Genomic DNA, 16,030 nt, shown 5'->3' with positions numbered 1-16,030 from the left:
ATATTAGAAACACAGATTAAATCCAGAGGTCCAAGAGATATATATTCCTGAAAGAGAAAGAGGAAAATGGGTGGGAAGTATCAAAGAAATAATATAGGAAAGTTCCCTTGAATTGAAGTTTCATAGTAAAAGGGCCTACTTACTTCCCAGCAATGCTAATGCAAAAAGACCCATATTAAGACACATCATTATGAAATTTCAGAATATCTAGGTAAAGATATTTCTAAAATTTTTCAGAAGAAAAATATCAAGAATCAGAATAAAAGACTTTTTGATAACAACACTAGATTGTAGGAAACAATGGAACAGTACCTTCAAAGTTCTTAGGGAAATTTATTTTAGCCTGCAGTTCTATAGCCAGATATATTCACAATCAAATATAAAGATGAAATAATAAATATTTTAAATGTTCATTTTTTACACCCTTTCTTAGACCCTCCATCCCATCTACTGTGGCTATCAGCACATATATTTGGTCCAGCCAGGCCAAATTTCCTACAACTAATTTTCACTGTGCTGCCTGCCTCCATTCTATGTCTTCTCCCTTCCTCTGTGCAATCAAAATCCTACCTGTTTTTCATGACCCACTGCAAGTCCCACCAGCTTAAACACTCAAGGTCACACCCATCAGCAGTGATCTGTCTACCCTTTGGCTCTTATCAAGTCTTTAGAATCTTCACTGTGCATTTGCCACTTTCCTTCATTTTGTCTGGTTTTAGTTTCTGTATATGTCTGAATTCTCCACCAAGATTGTAATGGTACCATTCACACTTGCATTTACAGTGATAGGCAAATAGTAGGTGCTCAATAAACATTTGATGTTTACCCCAGCTGATTAGGGTAATCCAATTCCTGATTCAACTACCTTTTCATGATACCATGCTACCCAAGATTTTTGCAGTTTCATTCAAAAACTTATTTTATAAACTCTCCAGTATTTATGGATAGGAAAACCTCCAGCTTTCCAAGGACAAAAGTGACTTGCAGGCTGACTTTATATTATATTTAATTCAGTAATGAACAATGGCTCTGTTTACTAAACAATTGCAGATCCTGATTGCAAAATCAATTCAACCTAAGAAGACAATCATTTCATGACATACTTCATGGCAAATGTCCTTTTTCTGTTATTAATTAAGTGATGATACAAGCCAATTCATGCCACGTTTCACTATTATTTTCCAAATTCTTTGTAAACAGAACCAGGATTCAACTGAAGAGAGAGAGGAATGAAGAACCTTCTGCTTCTTTTTTTGCTCTTAATAACTTTTTCTTATACATTTCCTACAGACCAAAAGATGGAAGATGAAGAAGACATGCACCTGGCTCAGGTACTTGTTCAATAAATGTTATTAATGACTATCTATAAAAAATCATTTTATTGAATGTCTTGGGACCTAAAATGACAGCAAATTCCTACAAGAGTCCTGAACTCTCTTGTGAGAAGGAGCTACTTTTCATTTCCCTTGCTCTAAGGACATCAAAGAACTGTATGAGAGGTGGAGAGTGAGCTTCTGGTGGTGGGGAAGACAGGATTTACCATAACTTTAAGCAATAGCAAGTGAAGAGCTAGTGAGAGGAGAAAGGAGGCAGACTTGCAAAAAAATGGAGATCTACATAAAAGTAGATCTTTTAAGTCCAGCCAGGAGGATCCTACTACAATTTGGATCCCTTCATTGCTGTATGTATAAAAAAATTCATTGCTTTGGAGACTCCCTCTAAAAATCAGTCTAGTTTGTTTGCCACACTTGGATAAATAATTATATTTGCAAAATGATTAATCACCAATATTTCTAGAATTTGTTTCAAGGAAACACTAAAATGAACATAATAGTAAAAAATATGCAAACTATGTGACCATTTAACACATATAAGAAACTCAATTTTCTCTGTGGAGATTTGGAGTTTTAAGGGCTGCAGAGTTTGGCCAATTCTGGTGACACATAGCTCAACTAGTTCCTGGAAATTGAAAAACAAGGCTGATTCTTTTCTTTCCTCTTTGATTCCTTCTTTTCTTCCTTTCTCCCTTGCTCTGTCCTTATCCTCATTATTTATTTTCTTCCTCCTTCTCCACTGCCAAAAAGGATTTCACATGATTTTCCTTTATTCTGAGATGTAAATTTGCTCTCCTGTAGTCCATGCCTTTTTTTTTTTTTTGTCTTTTTGGTCAGGCATACCTCAACCAGTTCTACTCTCTCGAAATAGAAGGGAGTCATCTTGTTCAAGACATGAACAGGAGTCTCATAGATGGCAAAATTCGGGAAATGCAAGCATTTTTTGGATTGACAGTGACTGGAAAGCTGGATTCAAACACTCTTGAGATCATGAAGACACCCAGGTGTGGGGTTCCTGATGTGGGTCAGTATGGCTACACTCTCCCTGGGTGGTGGAAATACAACCTCACATACAGGTAATACTTCTGTCAACTTATTTTCCTTTAATCCCAAGGAACATGAACATAATCCCAAAAAAACAAAAATAATAATAGTTTATTTTACCACATACTTCCTATGTGCATGGGCACTTCACATATTTGATTTATTCATCCTCCCAACAAACTGTGGTTCGACCACCACCGTTATTACCATCTTGAACACAGAGAAACTGAAACCGAAGTTTCTTCCCCATAGACAAGGTTACATAGTTCTTGCCAGCAGACTGGCTCTAAAACCTCTAAAGCCTCTAGCCTCTGCCACCTCAATATAAGCTCAGGACCAGAAGCACTGCCAGCTGATTGCAGGTGCTTGAAAGTACAGTGTGCTCAAGGGAAAATGGGAAGACCTTAAAGATGTGTGTGAAGTTGTCGAATTTCAGATAGACCCCAGAGTGAAGTTTGGAGTTTGTCTCCAGACATCTTAAAGAAAGGGCTGGCTTGTGGGCAGGAAGAGGATGAAGTGTTCCTATGAACTAAGATAGAGTCGGTGACTGGACCTTCACTCTAGCCCCCTCCTGGCTGGCCCTAAAATGTCTTTCTGAAAGCTCTTTACTCATCTTATTGAGTCTTAGGGATTAAGATAAAAATAGGACTACCAAGATAGGTAATATAAAAAAAAGGAAAATCTTTTTCTGAGTAACTAATTCTTTATGACTCTCAGTTGAGACTCTTACCATATGACGCATGCCTAAGATCGATTTCCACAAACCATTTGATAAAATATGAATTTTTTAGAACATTTATAACACAGTCATATACACAGCAAATATGTACATGAGATTAATGCTTTCCTGCTTAGGATATAATCCTAAGGAAGTCATTTAACCTCTTTGAGCCTCATTTATTAAAGTGTTATATATTATCTGATTAATAGGACAGATGAGAGAATTTTAAAAGTACTTTATTTAAATAGTAAAGTATTATACAAATGTAAGCATAGAGCCATACTAAAAGTTAATGCATCATATGATTCATTAGATAGAAATTGTTTTGATTTTGTAGTATGTGTACATGCGTGCATGTATAACTGCCAACTGAACCAACTGATTTTTTGTTAATTTTTAAGAATTGTGAACTACACTCCAGATATGCCACGAGCTGATGTGGATGAGGCTATCCAAAAAGGTTTAGAAGTGTGGAGCAAAGTTACTCCACTCACATTCACCAAGATTTCTAAGGGGATTGCTGACATTATGATTGCATTTAGGACCCGAGGTAAAGTTTAAAATAGAGGAAAAAATAAGGCTATTTTCACCTCAAAGTCTTTGAAGAAGTTGACCTTTCCCCCATATGACTTGTGTCTCAGTCCATGGCTGGTGTCCTCGTTATTTTGATGGCCCATTGGGAGTCCTTGGCCATGCTTTTCCTCCTGGTCTGGGTCTGGGTGGAGACACTCACTTCGATGAGGATGAAAACTGGACCAAGGATGGAGCAGGTGAGCCCAATATTCTTTATGAACAAAATCATAGTTTAAAGGGTCTTTGAAAAGGATATCTTTGAAATTAGTTGCCTTTTACTGACCAACTTCCTCACAATTTTCCATAATCTAAGATGACTAATGAAAGTGTTCAGTATCTGTTCAGACAATTGCTTGTAAAATTCAGAGTCTTATCCACACAACACTCTCATAAAGTTGCTAATCATGTTATGATCAGAACATTCTTCACTTACTCATTTTTGTTCATACACCCACAATGCCTGAAGGTTCACTGTGTGCCTGGAATTATGCAAGGTGTTGTAGGAACCACGGGGTTGTACTAGAGAAGTTCCAGTCCTTCAGAGGTTCATGATCTTGTGTGGTATATAAGGCCTAGACACATACACCACTCTACAAGGCAGAACATGGTGTGTGCTGTACCAATGGTAGAAGTCATCTGTGGGTGAGGATTGCAAGAGGCTTCTAGGGAGGTGGTAATTTTGAGTTAGTGATTGAAGAATGGTATGTGAGTTCATGGCCTGTAGAAGGTCTATTTACAAGCATGAACTTCCTCTTCTAACTCTTGCCCATATGCTAAGGAATTGAACCCTAATCTTTATATTTGATCCATTTCTTCAGACCAACTGGTTGATTTCATTTCTCTTAAAGGGCCTACCTGGCACTAAAATAAGACATATTTTATTATTGTACTTTTTCAATAAAATAGCAGAACTTTACTACACGAAAAGTATATGCATCAAACAAAGGAGCTCGGTAGACACCCAGGTTCTCCCCACTCTCTTCTTTTTTTTAACATTGAAAACAGTCATCTTGGGTCTGGTATCTGGTGTCCAGAGTCCTAGGAAAGCAGAGGCTGTGGCTTTGCTGGTGGCTGGTATACAGGCCATAGTTCAGTCCTGAGCAAGTAATTGCAGATAGTTTGTATGCCCATTTCACAGTGTCTGCAAAACTGAAAGCCAATGACTCAATATGGTTCATGGCCTCCCACTGTTATGTCTGAACATGTGATGCAATTGTTCTTCCAAGTGTTAGTGAACAAGGTGGGTAAATAAGTCAGTGCTTGGCTGGACCTCAGGAACCAAGGGAAGTCTGGAGTTAGTTGCTGTCATTGCCACATAGGTTAGCATCACAGACAAGAGGAAGAAGGAAGTAGGGTGTCACCATCACAAATAACGGAGGAGTTGAATGGATCATGTTTGTTATATATTTTCTGCTGAGACATGCCCCAACATTTCTCTGGACTTGGCCCAAAGGCAGTGTGGATATGGTCAATCAGGAAGCTAAAGGAAATATTCTAGTACTTGTCAAGATCAGGATGCCTCTCTGCTTGGTCAGGATTTACTTTTTTGTATCTAGAGGTAGAGATTAGTCAAAGATTTCACTATCCTTTCATCTCTATTAAATTCAATATTGAGTAGTATTTACATTACTGATACTACTATAAGCCCTCTGCCAAGAGAGATGTTTGGGGTGGATTACTAAAACGTCCAGAGAGTTCTGAGCACCAAGTTGGCAAAATTTGCTTGAGCAAGGCAGGGAATAAATACAGCCCTCCACCAAGTTCTGGTGTATAACCAAGAAACAGTACTTAAATGGGTTATCTTCTAACCACTTTATTATTTTTCTCAAGGTGTAAATTGTAGTCCCCAACAACACCCAATTATATGACTCTTAGCTCACTAATATAAAAAGGAAAATGTCTTCCAGTTCTCTAATAAAAACAGACAGGCAAAAAACCTCAAGCAAATGTGATCTCCAATAACATTGGGGGTTTTAATAGAACATTTGGCAATTATATATGATACATGATTACCTCCTTTATTGGAATATGCAGGCTCTCTCTGTGGAAAGGGCACAAAAGTCTTAGTGTAACTTGCTTAAGAGCAATAGACGATCGTCATCTGCCAATTCCACTGCTTCCTAAGGGAGGTACAAGTCATCGCATGGTGATAGCAGAAGGGTTTGAGCTCATACAGAGATTTTCCCAAGATTCTCCCAAAGTGAGGCCCATATGTGAATGTGTATGTGCTACACACACACATACACACGTGCACTGAACAACTGAAGCAGTCCTTTGAGGTGATACCAGTGCACAGTGTTTGTGATGTGGAAAGAGCAACAGTCTGTGGCTTGACAGATCTTGGTTTCTTTCAGGACTTCCAATTTACTATCTGAGGGACCTGGGCAAATTAGCTAAGTTTCTTACACTCTGTTTCTTTATCTGTAAAATAAGGCTAATACCATTCTTGCTGAAAGATGACACAAGTACCTGTAATAAAACACCCTGCTAAGCATTTGTACATAGTGGGCATTCAAAAGGTGTGTGACATTGATGGTCACGTTAGTGATTATTAGTATTGATGATAATGATGATTAGAGTGATTTCCAGGCACAGAAAAAAATATTCACAAAGGTACCAGTATGTAAAGCAAGATTTACCTAGTCACACTTCCAAGAAGACAGAGATGTTATCTTGTGCCCTATAACATTTTCAGCACATGATAGATGCTCTACAATTATTTGGTAAGTGAAGCTATTCAACATTCTTTTACTCAATATCCTCCCTGACCCAGGCCCTGTGATAGACATGGAGTACACAATAGTGTATAAGACACAGAGCTTGACCCCCAGGGGTTAACTATCTAGGGGGAACACACTATCAAATGGCAATTCAAATCAGTATGATCAACACTGAGATAAAGGAAACTATGGGAATGTAATAGAAGCACATCAAATAAATCCCAGCCAAATATAGGTAAAGAAGTCAGAGGAGGAAGTGATGCCCAATCTGAGACCTGAAGGCTAAGCAGGAATTCAGAAGGCACAGGGGAGTAAAGAGTGTTCTGGACAGTATAATCCAACCAACTGAAGTATTAGAATTGCAGTGGAAGTGAAGGCTAAATGGTGAATAGAATTCAGATTAGGGAGGATCTTAAAGGAAAGGATAAAGGTTTGGGCTTTATTTAGACGACCTGAGTTTTCATTATTTTTTCAGAGTCATTTGTCTCATCCCTTGTCCAAAAGCACACCCAGTGATATTACCAGCCAGACAAGGGAAAGTCAAGAGCAGAAAAGTGTGACAGACCATGCAGTAGTCCTTTGCCATTCCATGTTTGTTTTGTGCAAACATACTGGACAAGTCTCTGTCATGAAAGTCTCAGCCTTCTCTTTAGGATCCCTAGGCTTAGTTGCGAGTCCAAGAACAGTCTCTAATATTTAGAACCTTAAGGACTAATGACAGACAGAGAACTAAAAAGACAATTCCACCATGTATAGTAAGACTCCTGGTATGGGGAAGGGAATTATGGGGTACTATGGTCTTATATAAGAGGTGCATCTAACCATTCTGTCATCCAAATAAATACCTGGATATCTAGCAACCATTAGTAAGTGCCCACTATTGATAAGAAGATTAGCAGTCACTAGGAATAAAAGATGGCTAAGACATATTCACTTTACTGAAAGTTGCACAGCTTGGTAAAAGAAATAGACAAATGCAGTCCCTTAATGTGCTATGATACAATTAGGCACTGAGTCTACGGAAGCCCAGAAAGGTGCATTTTACTCAAACTGGATAGGAACTAGTCAAATAAAGGAAGTCTCATGAAGGACATGACTCCAGAGGGAATTCCTAAGGAATAAGTAGGATAACTAGGTTAAAAGGGGGTGGAAGAGGTGACATTCTAAGCAGAAGGGATGGCGATACTAAGACATTAAGCTTAGAAAAAAACATGGCATAAGTGAGAAATGCAGCTGATTGAACACAGTTAGTTCATTGAATATAAAAATAAAATACAAAAAAATAAATAAAAATAAAATAAATAAATAAAATACAGGCCTAGAAAAAATGCAGGAACTAGGTTGTGAAAGGCTATCTTAAGGTATTTGGGCTTTATCCCATAGCCAATGGAGAACCTCTGAAGTATATAAGTAGAAGAAACATCACATACTGCATAGCCTAGCAACAACCAAAGCTAGCAACTTCAATGTTTTTTAATACTATCCATTTCTGAGACACTGTTTTCTACCATTTGCTTACTCTGGGTTATAGTTCTCCATGATATGACTAATGCCACTGATTAGTGTTGAAATATTTCCGATATAAGTGATGATGCATATGTTACAATAATTATCTGCTGCATGGCAAGCCTTTTCTTCTTTCCCTTTAGTTAATTCATAATCTCAGATGTAACCATTCTCCCACTGAGTGACTCATGTATACCTGTTCTCCCTGTTTTTGTTAAGGATTCAACTTATTCCTTGTGGCTGCTCATGAATTTGGTCATGCACTGGGGCTCTCTCACTCCAATGATCAAACAGCTTTGATGTTCCCAAATTATGTCTCCCTGGATCCTAGCAAATTCTCACTTTCTCAGGATGATATCAATGGAATCCAGTCCATCTATGGTGAGCAACATCATAAATCTGAACATATGTGAACTAAATATGAAAGTTTCTGGAAGGAAGTTGAGAAAATCACTTCTTGAAATACTATCATGAAGAAAATATTCACTTGGGTAGGATCCTTCTGCAGGTATTTCCACAAGCCTTCTTAATTCACTGTGGTATTTCTTTTCTCACCAAAGGAGGTCTACCAAAGGCACCTGCTAAGCCAAAGGGACCCACTGTACCCCATGCCTGTGACCCTGATTTGACTCTTGATGCTATCACCACTTTCCGCAGAGAAGTTATGTTCTTTAAAGGCAGGTAAACCCATTCCCTTAAATACCTTAACTTCCTATGAAGACTTTTCCTTTCAAGAGATTTAGGGATAGAGAGGGAATCATGAGGATGGTGAGAACATGTGCCTTTTCTTTTTCATTTTATAACTGCTCATACTGTTTGAATGTTTTGCTATGAGCATATATCTCTTACTTATTTGATAAATTGATTTTTAAATATCTTAAAGCAAATTTTTAAATTTCCACTGAAAGTCAACTTTAAGTGACTTTTTGGATAAAATAATACACCAAACCAGTGGTGCATTGGAGCTGACTTATACCATTTCAAGATCCAATTGTTAAATTTTCAGGAATTTTGTAAACCAGTTCACATCAATTTGATAGCTTGAAAGTGGCCATAGTTAGAGTACACCCTGGAAATCATAAAATTATAAAAATTAGGCCTTTCTCCTACGGAAGAGGCCTGACATTAAACACGCATCAGCAGACCATTCCTTAATGTCACATCAGTAAAGTGTTCATTGTAGCAGGAAATTTCTTCTTTTACCATGTATAATTTATTGGACTTAAATTGCAGCATGCTATGTCAGTTACATATACCATGACCATGTTTTTATGACAAATTATCAAGACGTACTCCATCTAACAAGACATAGGGACAAAAGGGAAGAATATTAAAATCAGACTCCTTCCACTCATGAATATATAGCACTGTAATGGCATGGTCCTAAGAGCAGAGGTGAGGGCCACTTGTCAGGGGAGGTTTGTCAGCATGGGAAGGGAAATAAAATATAAGGATTTTTCAAGTTTCATTCATAGACTCAGAACTTTGCAGAAGGGAAAATCTGTGGAAATATTTTGCCATGCTCATAATAACAGTTCTTCACTCTAGCAAATATCGGCCCCAAAGAATTCTGAGAATGCTTGGTGTTGGCATAGAATGTTGAGTATTTCTCCTTTGGCAAAAAAGCAGGTCATTGAGCACTCCAAGTTAGGTCGTAGATGAATTAAGATCCCCAAAATGTTGAGTACTATTTATGAAATTTCCATGGGTAGTTTGATACTCTAAGTACCTGAGAGAATGGGAACAAAATATGTCCTGACCTTGGTAGTCCAAAGGGTGGAACTGAAGAACTGAATTCACAACCACTTAAATTTACTGAGGTACATTGTATTAATGCTCTAAACTATTTGAGGAAAATAACCCACTAGATAAATATAAGCCTCAGTTTACAATGTTTTCATTGACATTTATATATATTAACTATCTGGAAAAAGTCCAGCCATTGTCAACATAATGAGAATGGACTGCACAACATCAATGTGACCTGACAGCCAAGAAGAGTGGACTGCAAAGCACATGTGTGAACAGTGACTACTTCACTGTACTAGTCGGTGGAGGCAGTAGACACTGTTGAGTGAGTATGTAGACTGTGTGGCTGTCGCATTCATTCTAAGCCAGTAGAGCAACAAATCTGTGTTAAGCTTGAACATTCCTCCACGGAAACTACTGGATGATTCAGAAGGCCACAGCCACAGGAGCTGGTGATTGGCAGCTTCATCCCAACAATGCACCCATTTATGCATCATATCTCTTGCAGAGATTTTTGGCAAAACATCAAATCACCTAAGTGACTCAGTCCCCCTATAGCCCAGATTTGGTGCTGTGTGACTTCCAGCTTTTCTCAAAACTAAAGTCACCTTTGAAAGGGAAGAAATTTCAGACCCTTGATGAGATTCATGAAAATATGACAGGGGAGCTGATGGTGATTGGAAGAACTGTGTGAGACCCCAACGTGCCCACTTTGGAGGGGAGTGAGGCATCATTGTTCAGTGATTGTACATTGTTCATCATATGTACAGTGTTTCTTGTGTCTTATATCTTCTTCCATAGTCCACAGCTGGATAGTTTCTGGGCAGACCTCATACATATTCTGTGTTTATTAAGTTTTTTTTTTAATTTAACACAGGCACCTATGGAGGATCTATTGTGATATCAGTAATGTTGAATTTGAATTAATCTCATCATTCTGGCCATCTCTACCAACTGATATTCAAGCTGCATATGAGAACCCTAAAGATAAGATTCTGTTTTTTAAAGGTAAGTTTTCCCATAGTGACTCCCCTACCCCCTGTGAATACCTGAACTTAGGTTTCTATCACAAAGAATAACTATCTAGGGATTCTCTGTTGCTGTGGAGATAAACACTATTGCAATTGCACACAAGCTTTTAAAAATCTGCATAAATTGGTATGACAAATTAAAATACAATTCTTTTTTCTGCCAAGTAAAGGTAATCCATGTCTTTTCTATATTCAATTTTTACTAAGGTTGCCAAGTTTGGCAAATAAAAACACAGGATACTTTGAGTTTCAAGTATATAACAAATAATTTTAATGTATGTATTGCAGTATTTTCAGATATATTTATATCCCAAAGTTCATCATTGTTTACTTGAAATTCAAATTTAACTAGCACCTTAAAATAAATCTAGCAACCTTATTTTTTACAAGGATTTCATCAGATTACTTGCCATTCATATTTCACAGACATAGAACAAACACTTCAGCAATTTATATGGAACCATAAACGACCCCGAATAGCTGCTGCAATTTTGAGAAAGAAGAGTAAAGTAGGAGGGATCACAATACCTGACACTAAACTATACTACAAGGCCACTGTAATCAAAACAGCCTGGTACTGGCATAAAAACAGGCACATAGACCAATGGAACAGAACAGAGAGCCCAGAAATAAACCCAAGCCTCTACGGTCAATTAATATTTGACAAAGGAAGCAGCAACATAAAATGGAATAAAAATAGCCTCTTCAACAAATGGTGTTGGGAGAACTGGACAGCTACGTGCAAAAAAATGAAACTCGAGCACCAACTTACACCTTATACAAAAATAGATTCAAGGTGGATAAAAGACTTAAATATAAAGCGTGACACCATTAAAGTCCTAGAAGAGAACGTAGGTAGGAAAATCTCAGATATTTCACAGCAGAAACTTTTTTACTGACTTGTCTCCTAGAGCAAGGGACATAAAGGAAAGAATAAACAAATGGGACCTCATCAAAATTAAAAGCTTTTGCACAGCTAAGGAAAACAGTATCAAAATAAAAAGAGAACCAACTGTATGGGAAAACATATTTGCCAATGATACCTCAGACAAGGGTTTAATCTCCAAAATATATAAAGAACTTACACGACTCCACTCTAAGAAGACAAGTAACCCAATTAAAAAATGGGCAAAGGACTTGAACAGACACTTCTCCAAGGAGGACATACAGAAAATCCAAAGACACATGAAGCGATGCTCAATATCGCTAGCCATCAGAGAGATGCAGATTAAAACCACAATGAGATACCACTTCACACCAGTCAGAATGACCATCATAAACAAAGCAACAAACAACAAGTGTTGGAGAGGATGTGGAGAAAGGGGGTCCCTAGTGCACTGTTGGTGGGACTGCAGACTGGTACAACCATTATGGAAAGCAGTTTGGAACTTCCTCAGAAAACTAAAAATGGATCTGCCTTTTGACCCTGAAATTCCACTGCTGGGACTCTATCCTAAGAACACTAAAACACCAATACAAACGAACCTTTGCACCCCGATGTTCATAGCAGCACAATTTACAATAGCTAGGTGCTGGAAGCAACCTAGATGCCCATCAGTAAATGAATGGATCAAAAAACTATGGTACATTTACACAATGGAATTCTATGCAGCAGAAAGAAAGAAGGAGCTCCTACCCTTTGCAACAGCATGGATGGAGCTGGAAAGCATTATGCTAAGTGAAACAAGCCAGGCAGTGAAAGACAAATACCACATGATATCACCTTTAACAGGAATCTAAACAACAAAACAAAACAAAACAAAAAACTAGCAAAATATAACCAAAGACACTGAAATAGGGGATAGTCTGACAGTGGTCAGAGGGGAGAGAAGAGGGAATTTCAGGGGGGAATGGGTAGGGATTACAGGAACAAATTTGGAGGACACATGGACAAAAACTAGGGGTGGGGGGTAATGGGGGGAAGGGGGGAGGGTTGGGTGGAGGGGCTGGAATGGGAGTAGGTGGGAGAAAACTGTACTTGAACAATGATTGAAATAAAAATAAAAAATAAAAAAAAAAGATTACTTGCCATTGAGAACACTTGAGTGCTGAAATTTAGGAGATCATGTCCAAACACCCTGACTGTTTTGTCAGAGTTAGAAAGGCAACCAGTACAGTGAAAACAGTTGATATGGGTATGCATTCTTTTAACTATAGGTATATTATTTGTGTAATATTAATGATACAAGCAGCTAAAGAAAGTGGTTAAAATAAATGGAAATATAAGATCACTAAATTCTAAGCATTGAATTTGAAAGGAACTAGGCATCATAAGATAATCACCCTCTCTCCTCCTAGATGACAATTTCTGGATGGTCAGAGGATATGCTGTTTTACCAGATCACCCCAAATCCATCTATACGCTTGGCTTTCCAAGATATGTGAAGAAAATTGATGCAGCTTTCTGTGACCACAATGCAAGAAAAACCTACTTCTTTGTGGGCATTTGGTGCTGGAGGTAAAGTTGCAGACAATTGATCCCTTCACTTTATTCTGGAGAAAAATATTCACATGGCCTCACTTTAGCATAGACAAAAACAAAACTAACCTATAGTTTTCTTAAAGTAAATTATGTTGAAGGCAATTTTAGGTGGATGACATTCATCAAACAAAAGAATGTTTTGGCGAGTCCAAAGATCTTTCTCCAACTTAAAAAATAAAAATAGTATAAAATCATAAAGCTGGTGATGTCAACCAACTTGCTGGCAACACAAAAATATTGAATCAAAATCTATGAAAGCTTCAAGCTAAGACCTAATTTTAACATTTCCTCAAAATACCATCGCTCTGACAAATGATGTAACATTTCCTCCCATTAATTCTTGTTTCAAGGCTCAGTAAGTGATTCAACCAAACATAATCTTTGTAACATTTCTTATTATTGGTGCAATTAGTTTTTTCCACTAGCCTCTTTTCTCCACATAGCTGCCTGACTTCAAGTTGGGCGGTAGATAAATTAAGCCCCCCAAAACAAAGATTCTCCACAAATTTTCATATCCATGTGTCCAGGTATGATGAAGTGACCCAAACCATGGACAAAGGGTTCCCTCGGAGGCTAGTAAAATACTTCCCAGGAATTGGTCTCCGAGTTGATGCTGCTTTCCAGCATAAAGGTAAGCATCAAGGCCTGAACTCAGGATATTCAGAAAACTTTAGTGGCAGTTAAAGACAGCACAAAAACTTAAAGGTTGCAATTTTAACATAATTTTACTACCCTTGAATATATATAATAATAAACTTTAACCCTGTAGGCATCATCACACAATGAATCAGTAAATCCTGAATTATGTTTTCTGTTATATCATTTCAAGTCTATGTGAACAGTACCAAAATTCATTTTACTTACCATTGATCTGAGACACCCCCCAAAATTTTAAGCATGAAAATGATTAAGCTCATAAACAGTGAACAGTGATTCTCAAGCTATAAGGTATATAGTTTAATATATGCAGCATAGGGTTTGTGTGTGAAACTACAAATTCTTCCGACTTTCTGAGGCAGTGGTGCTGTGGCTGATATTCAAGAATCTAGTCTTAAAAGAACCTCAGGCAATTTAATGTACTAGTCCAGCTACTATTATCTTCAAAGACAATGACCTAGACCATGGAGTAAACAGAAGTCTAAAAATGTTTTTGAGTGATGCAATCTTTTATTCCAATGATGTCTAACACAGAATCACAACCCCTAAAATAGATAAAGTAAAACAGATCTAAAGAAATGAGAATAAAAGCCCCAAGTCCATCCCATAGAGGCCTTCTTCTTCCCTGAGCTATACTGTTAACACAAAGTTTGAAAACCTCTGGCATAACCACAGTCTGGCTGGAAAGGTAGGTAGTGAGCCCTTTGAAATTCATGTTTCATATCTTACCTCCTTCCTCAGGGGAATAAAAATAATTATATTTCTTATGAGATAGTGATGAAGTAAAATATACACAATTATACATTTCTTTACTCTGTATAATATTCAATTATTTTATTCTGCATTCATAAAATTAAAAAGTAAGGAACCATTATATAGTTGTGCAAGATAACTAATCATGATTCTCTCTCTCTCTAGGATTCTTCTACTTCTTCCGCAGATCAAAGCAATTTGAATATGATCCTAAGGCAAAGAACATTACCCGAGTGATGAAAATCAATACTTGGTTTCAATGTAAACAACCATTAAATTCATCATCTGATATTAATACCAGTGAAGAAAAAGTACATTCAAGAGGAGTGGAGATGGTTTATCATAAGAATTTAAAGTTGCTTATTTTCAGTATTGTTCATATGTTGAAAAAAATCTACAGTTATTAATAAATTCATAGACCTAAAAAAAACCTCAAGAGGTTCTTTTAATCTAAATTCTGCTTCAAAGTAGATTAAAACAATTCTTTAACATCAGGTTGCCAGTCCTAGTAGTAAATATCTATTGGATAAAGATTTAATAGCCATTTTGAGATGCCTGATTCTTTTTACAGGAAGTTACTATATATAAACAAAATTTTCACTGTACTTTAAGCCTATTTTATACTTGCAGACTTGGAGAAATATGCCATTTGTCTTACAATAACTAAACACTGAAGATATTTATTAAACCAATCTTTAGCATATGCCCAGTTTCTACTCTCTAATTCACCAACCAAATAGATTATTCCACCTCCCAAAGCCAGAACTGAAAGCCCATAGAAAGGCAAAAGTGTTACACTAGCGGTGATCCTCCAACAGTTAAGGAACTAGTAGGAGCAAGAAGGTAGTATTCCCTCTAACTGCCCAAGCATAGGCCAATGCATTTAACCATTCCTTAAAGAGTTTGAAATCAAATTTTTGCCCACTTTTCTAATATACAATACAAGAAATGTTGAGATTTCCTCCCAGTATTTGAGATATATGGGTCACCTAAATCTAAACTTATAGGTAAAATTTCTTGCCCTCTTTTGTTATACCATGTATTTGTTGAGTTTCTAAATTCTTATGGTTAGGTTTTACCTTTACACCCTCAGAGCTACATGCTTAGCAAAGCTCTTCACAAATGTTCTCACCCAGAACATGGGAGGTTGTCTGTTGAACTTGATTCTACACATAAAATTAGTGAATATTATTTTATAGTAATTCTACTTCAATACTGTTGATTTTAAAAGATAGTGTGGCTTAGTACTTAACATTCAGTAGGCTCTCAAATGTTGGTCACACTTGTTTTGTTTCTTGCTCCTGTTCTCAGTTCTTTGGCATGAATACCTGTGATGGTATAATTTGCAGATCATCTGAAACTGCATTCAGATTTGCTTATAAGTGATTACTTTCTCCTTTATTTTCAAGGAAAAAAAATGATCCATAGGAGAAGACAAGATACAACTATAAAACTAATCC

The 16,030-nt window shown here is 37.2% G+C and overlaps 1 protein-coding gene across 1 annotated transcript; it reads left to right on the top strand.

Annotated features, from left to right (window-relative positions):
* The first annotated feature begins 1,208 nt into the window (after window positions 1-1,208).
* On the top strand, window positions 1,209-15,163 carry MMP27 (matrix metallopeptidase 27). Its single transcript, XM_028516673.2, has 10 exons — window positions 1,209-1,331; window positions 2,172-2,410; window positions 3,501-3,649; window positions 3,741-3,869; window positions 8,118-8,279; window positions 8,459-8,579; window positions 10,525-10,655; window positions 12,977-13,136; window positions 13,688-13,791; window positions 14,736-15,163. Exons 1-10 carry the CDS (start codon window positions 1,230-1,232, stop codon window positions 14,975-14,977), a joined length of 1,539 nt encoding a protein of 512 aa, XP_028372474.1. The 5' UTR covers window positions 1,209-1,229; the 3' UTR covers window positions 14,978-15,163.
* Window positions 15,164-16,030: the final 867 nt, after the last annotated feature.

The sequence above is a fragment of the Phyllostomus discolor genome, chromosome 6 (genome assembly GCF_004126475.2).
Source record: "Phyllostomus discolor isolate MPI-MPIP mPhyDis1 chromosome 6, mPhyDis1.pri.v3, whole genome shotgun sequence".
Lineage (NCBI taxonomy): Eukaryota > Metazoa > Chordata > Mammalia > Chiroptera > Phyllostomidae > Phyllostomus > Phyllostomus discolor.
This window is presented reverse-complemented; position numbering and strand designations above follow the sequence as displayed.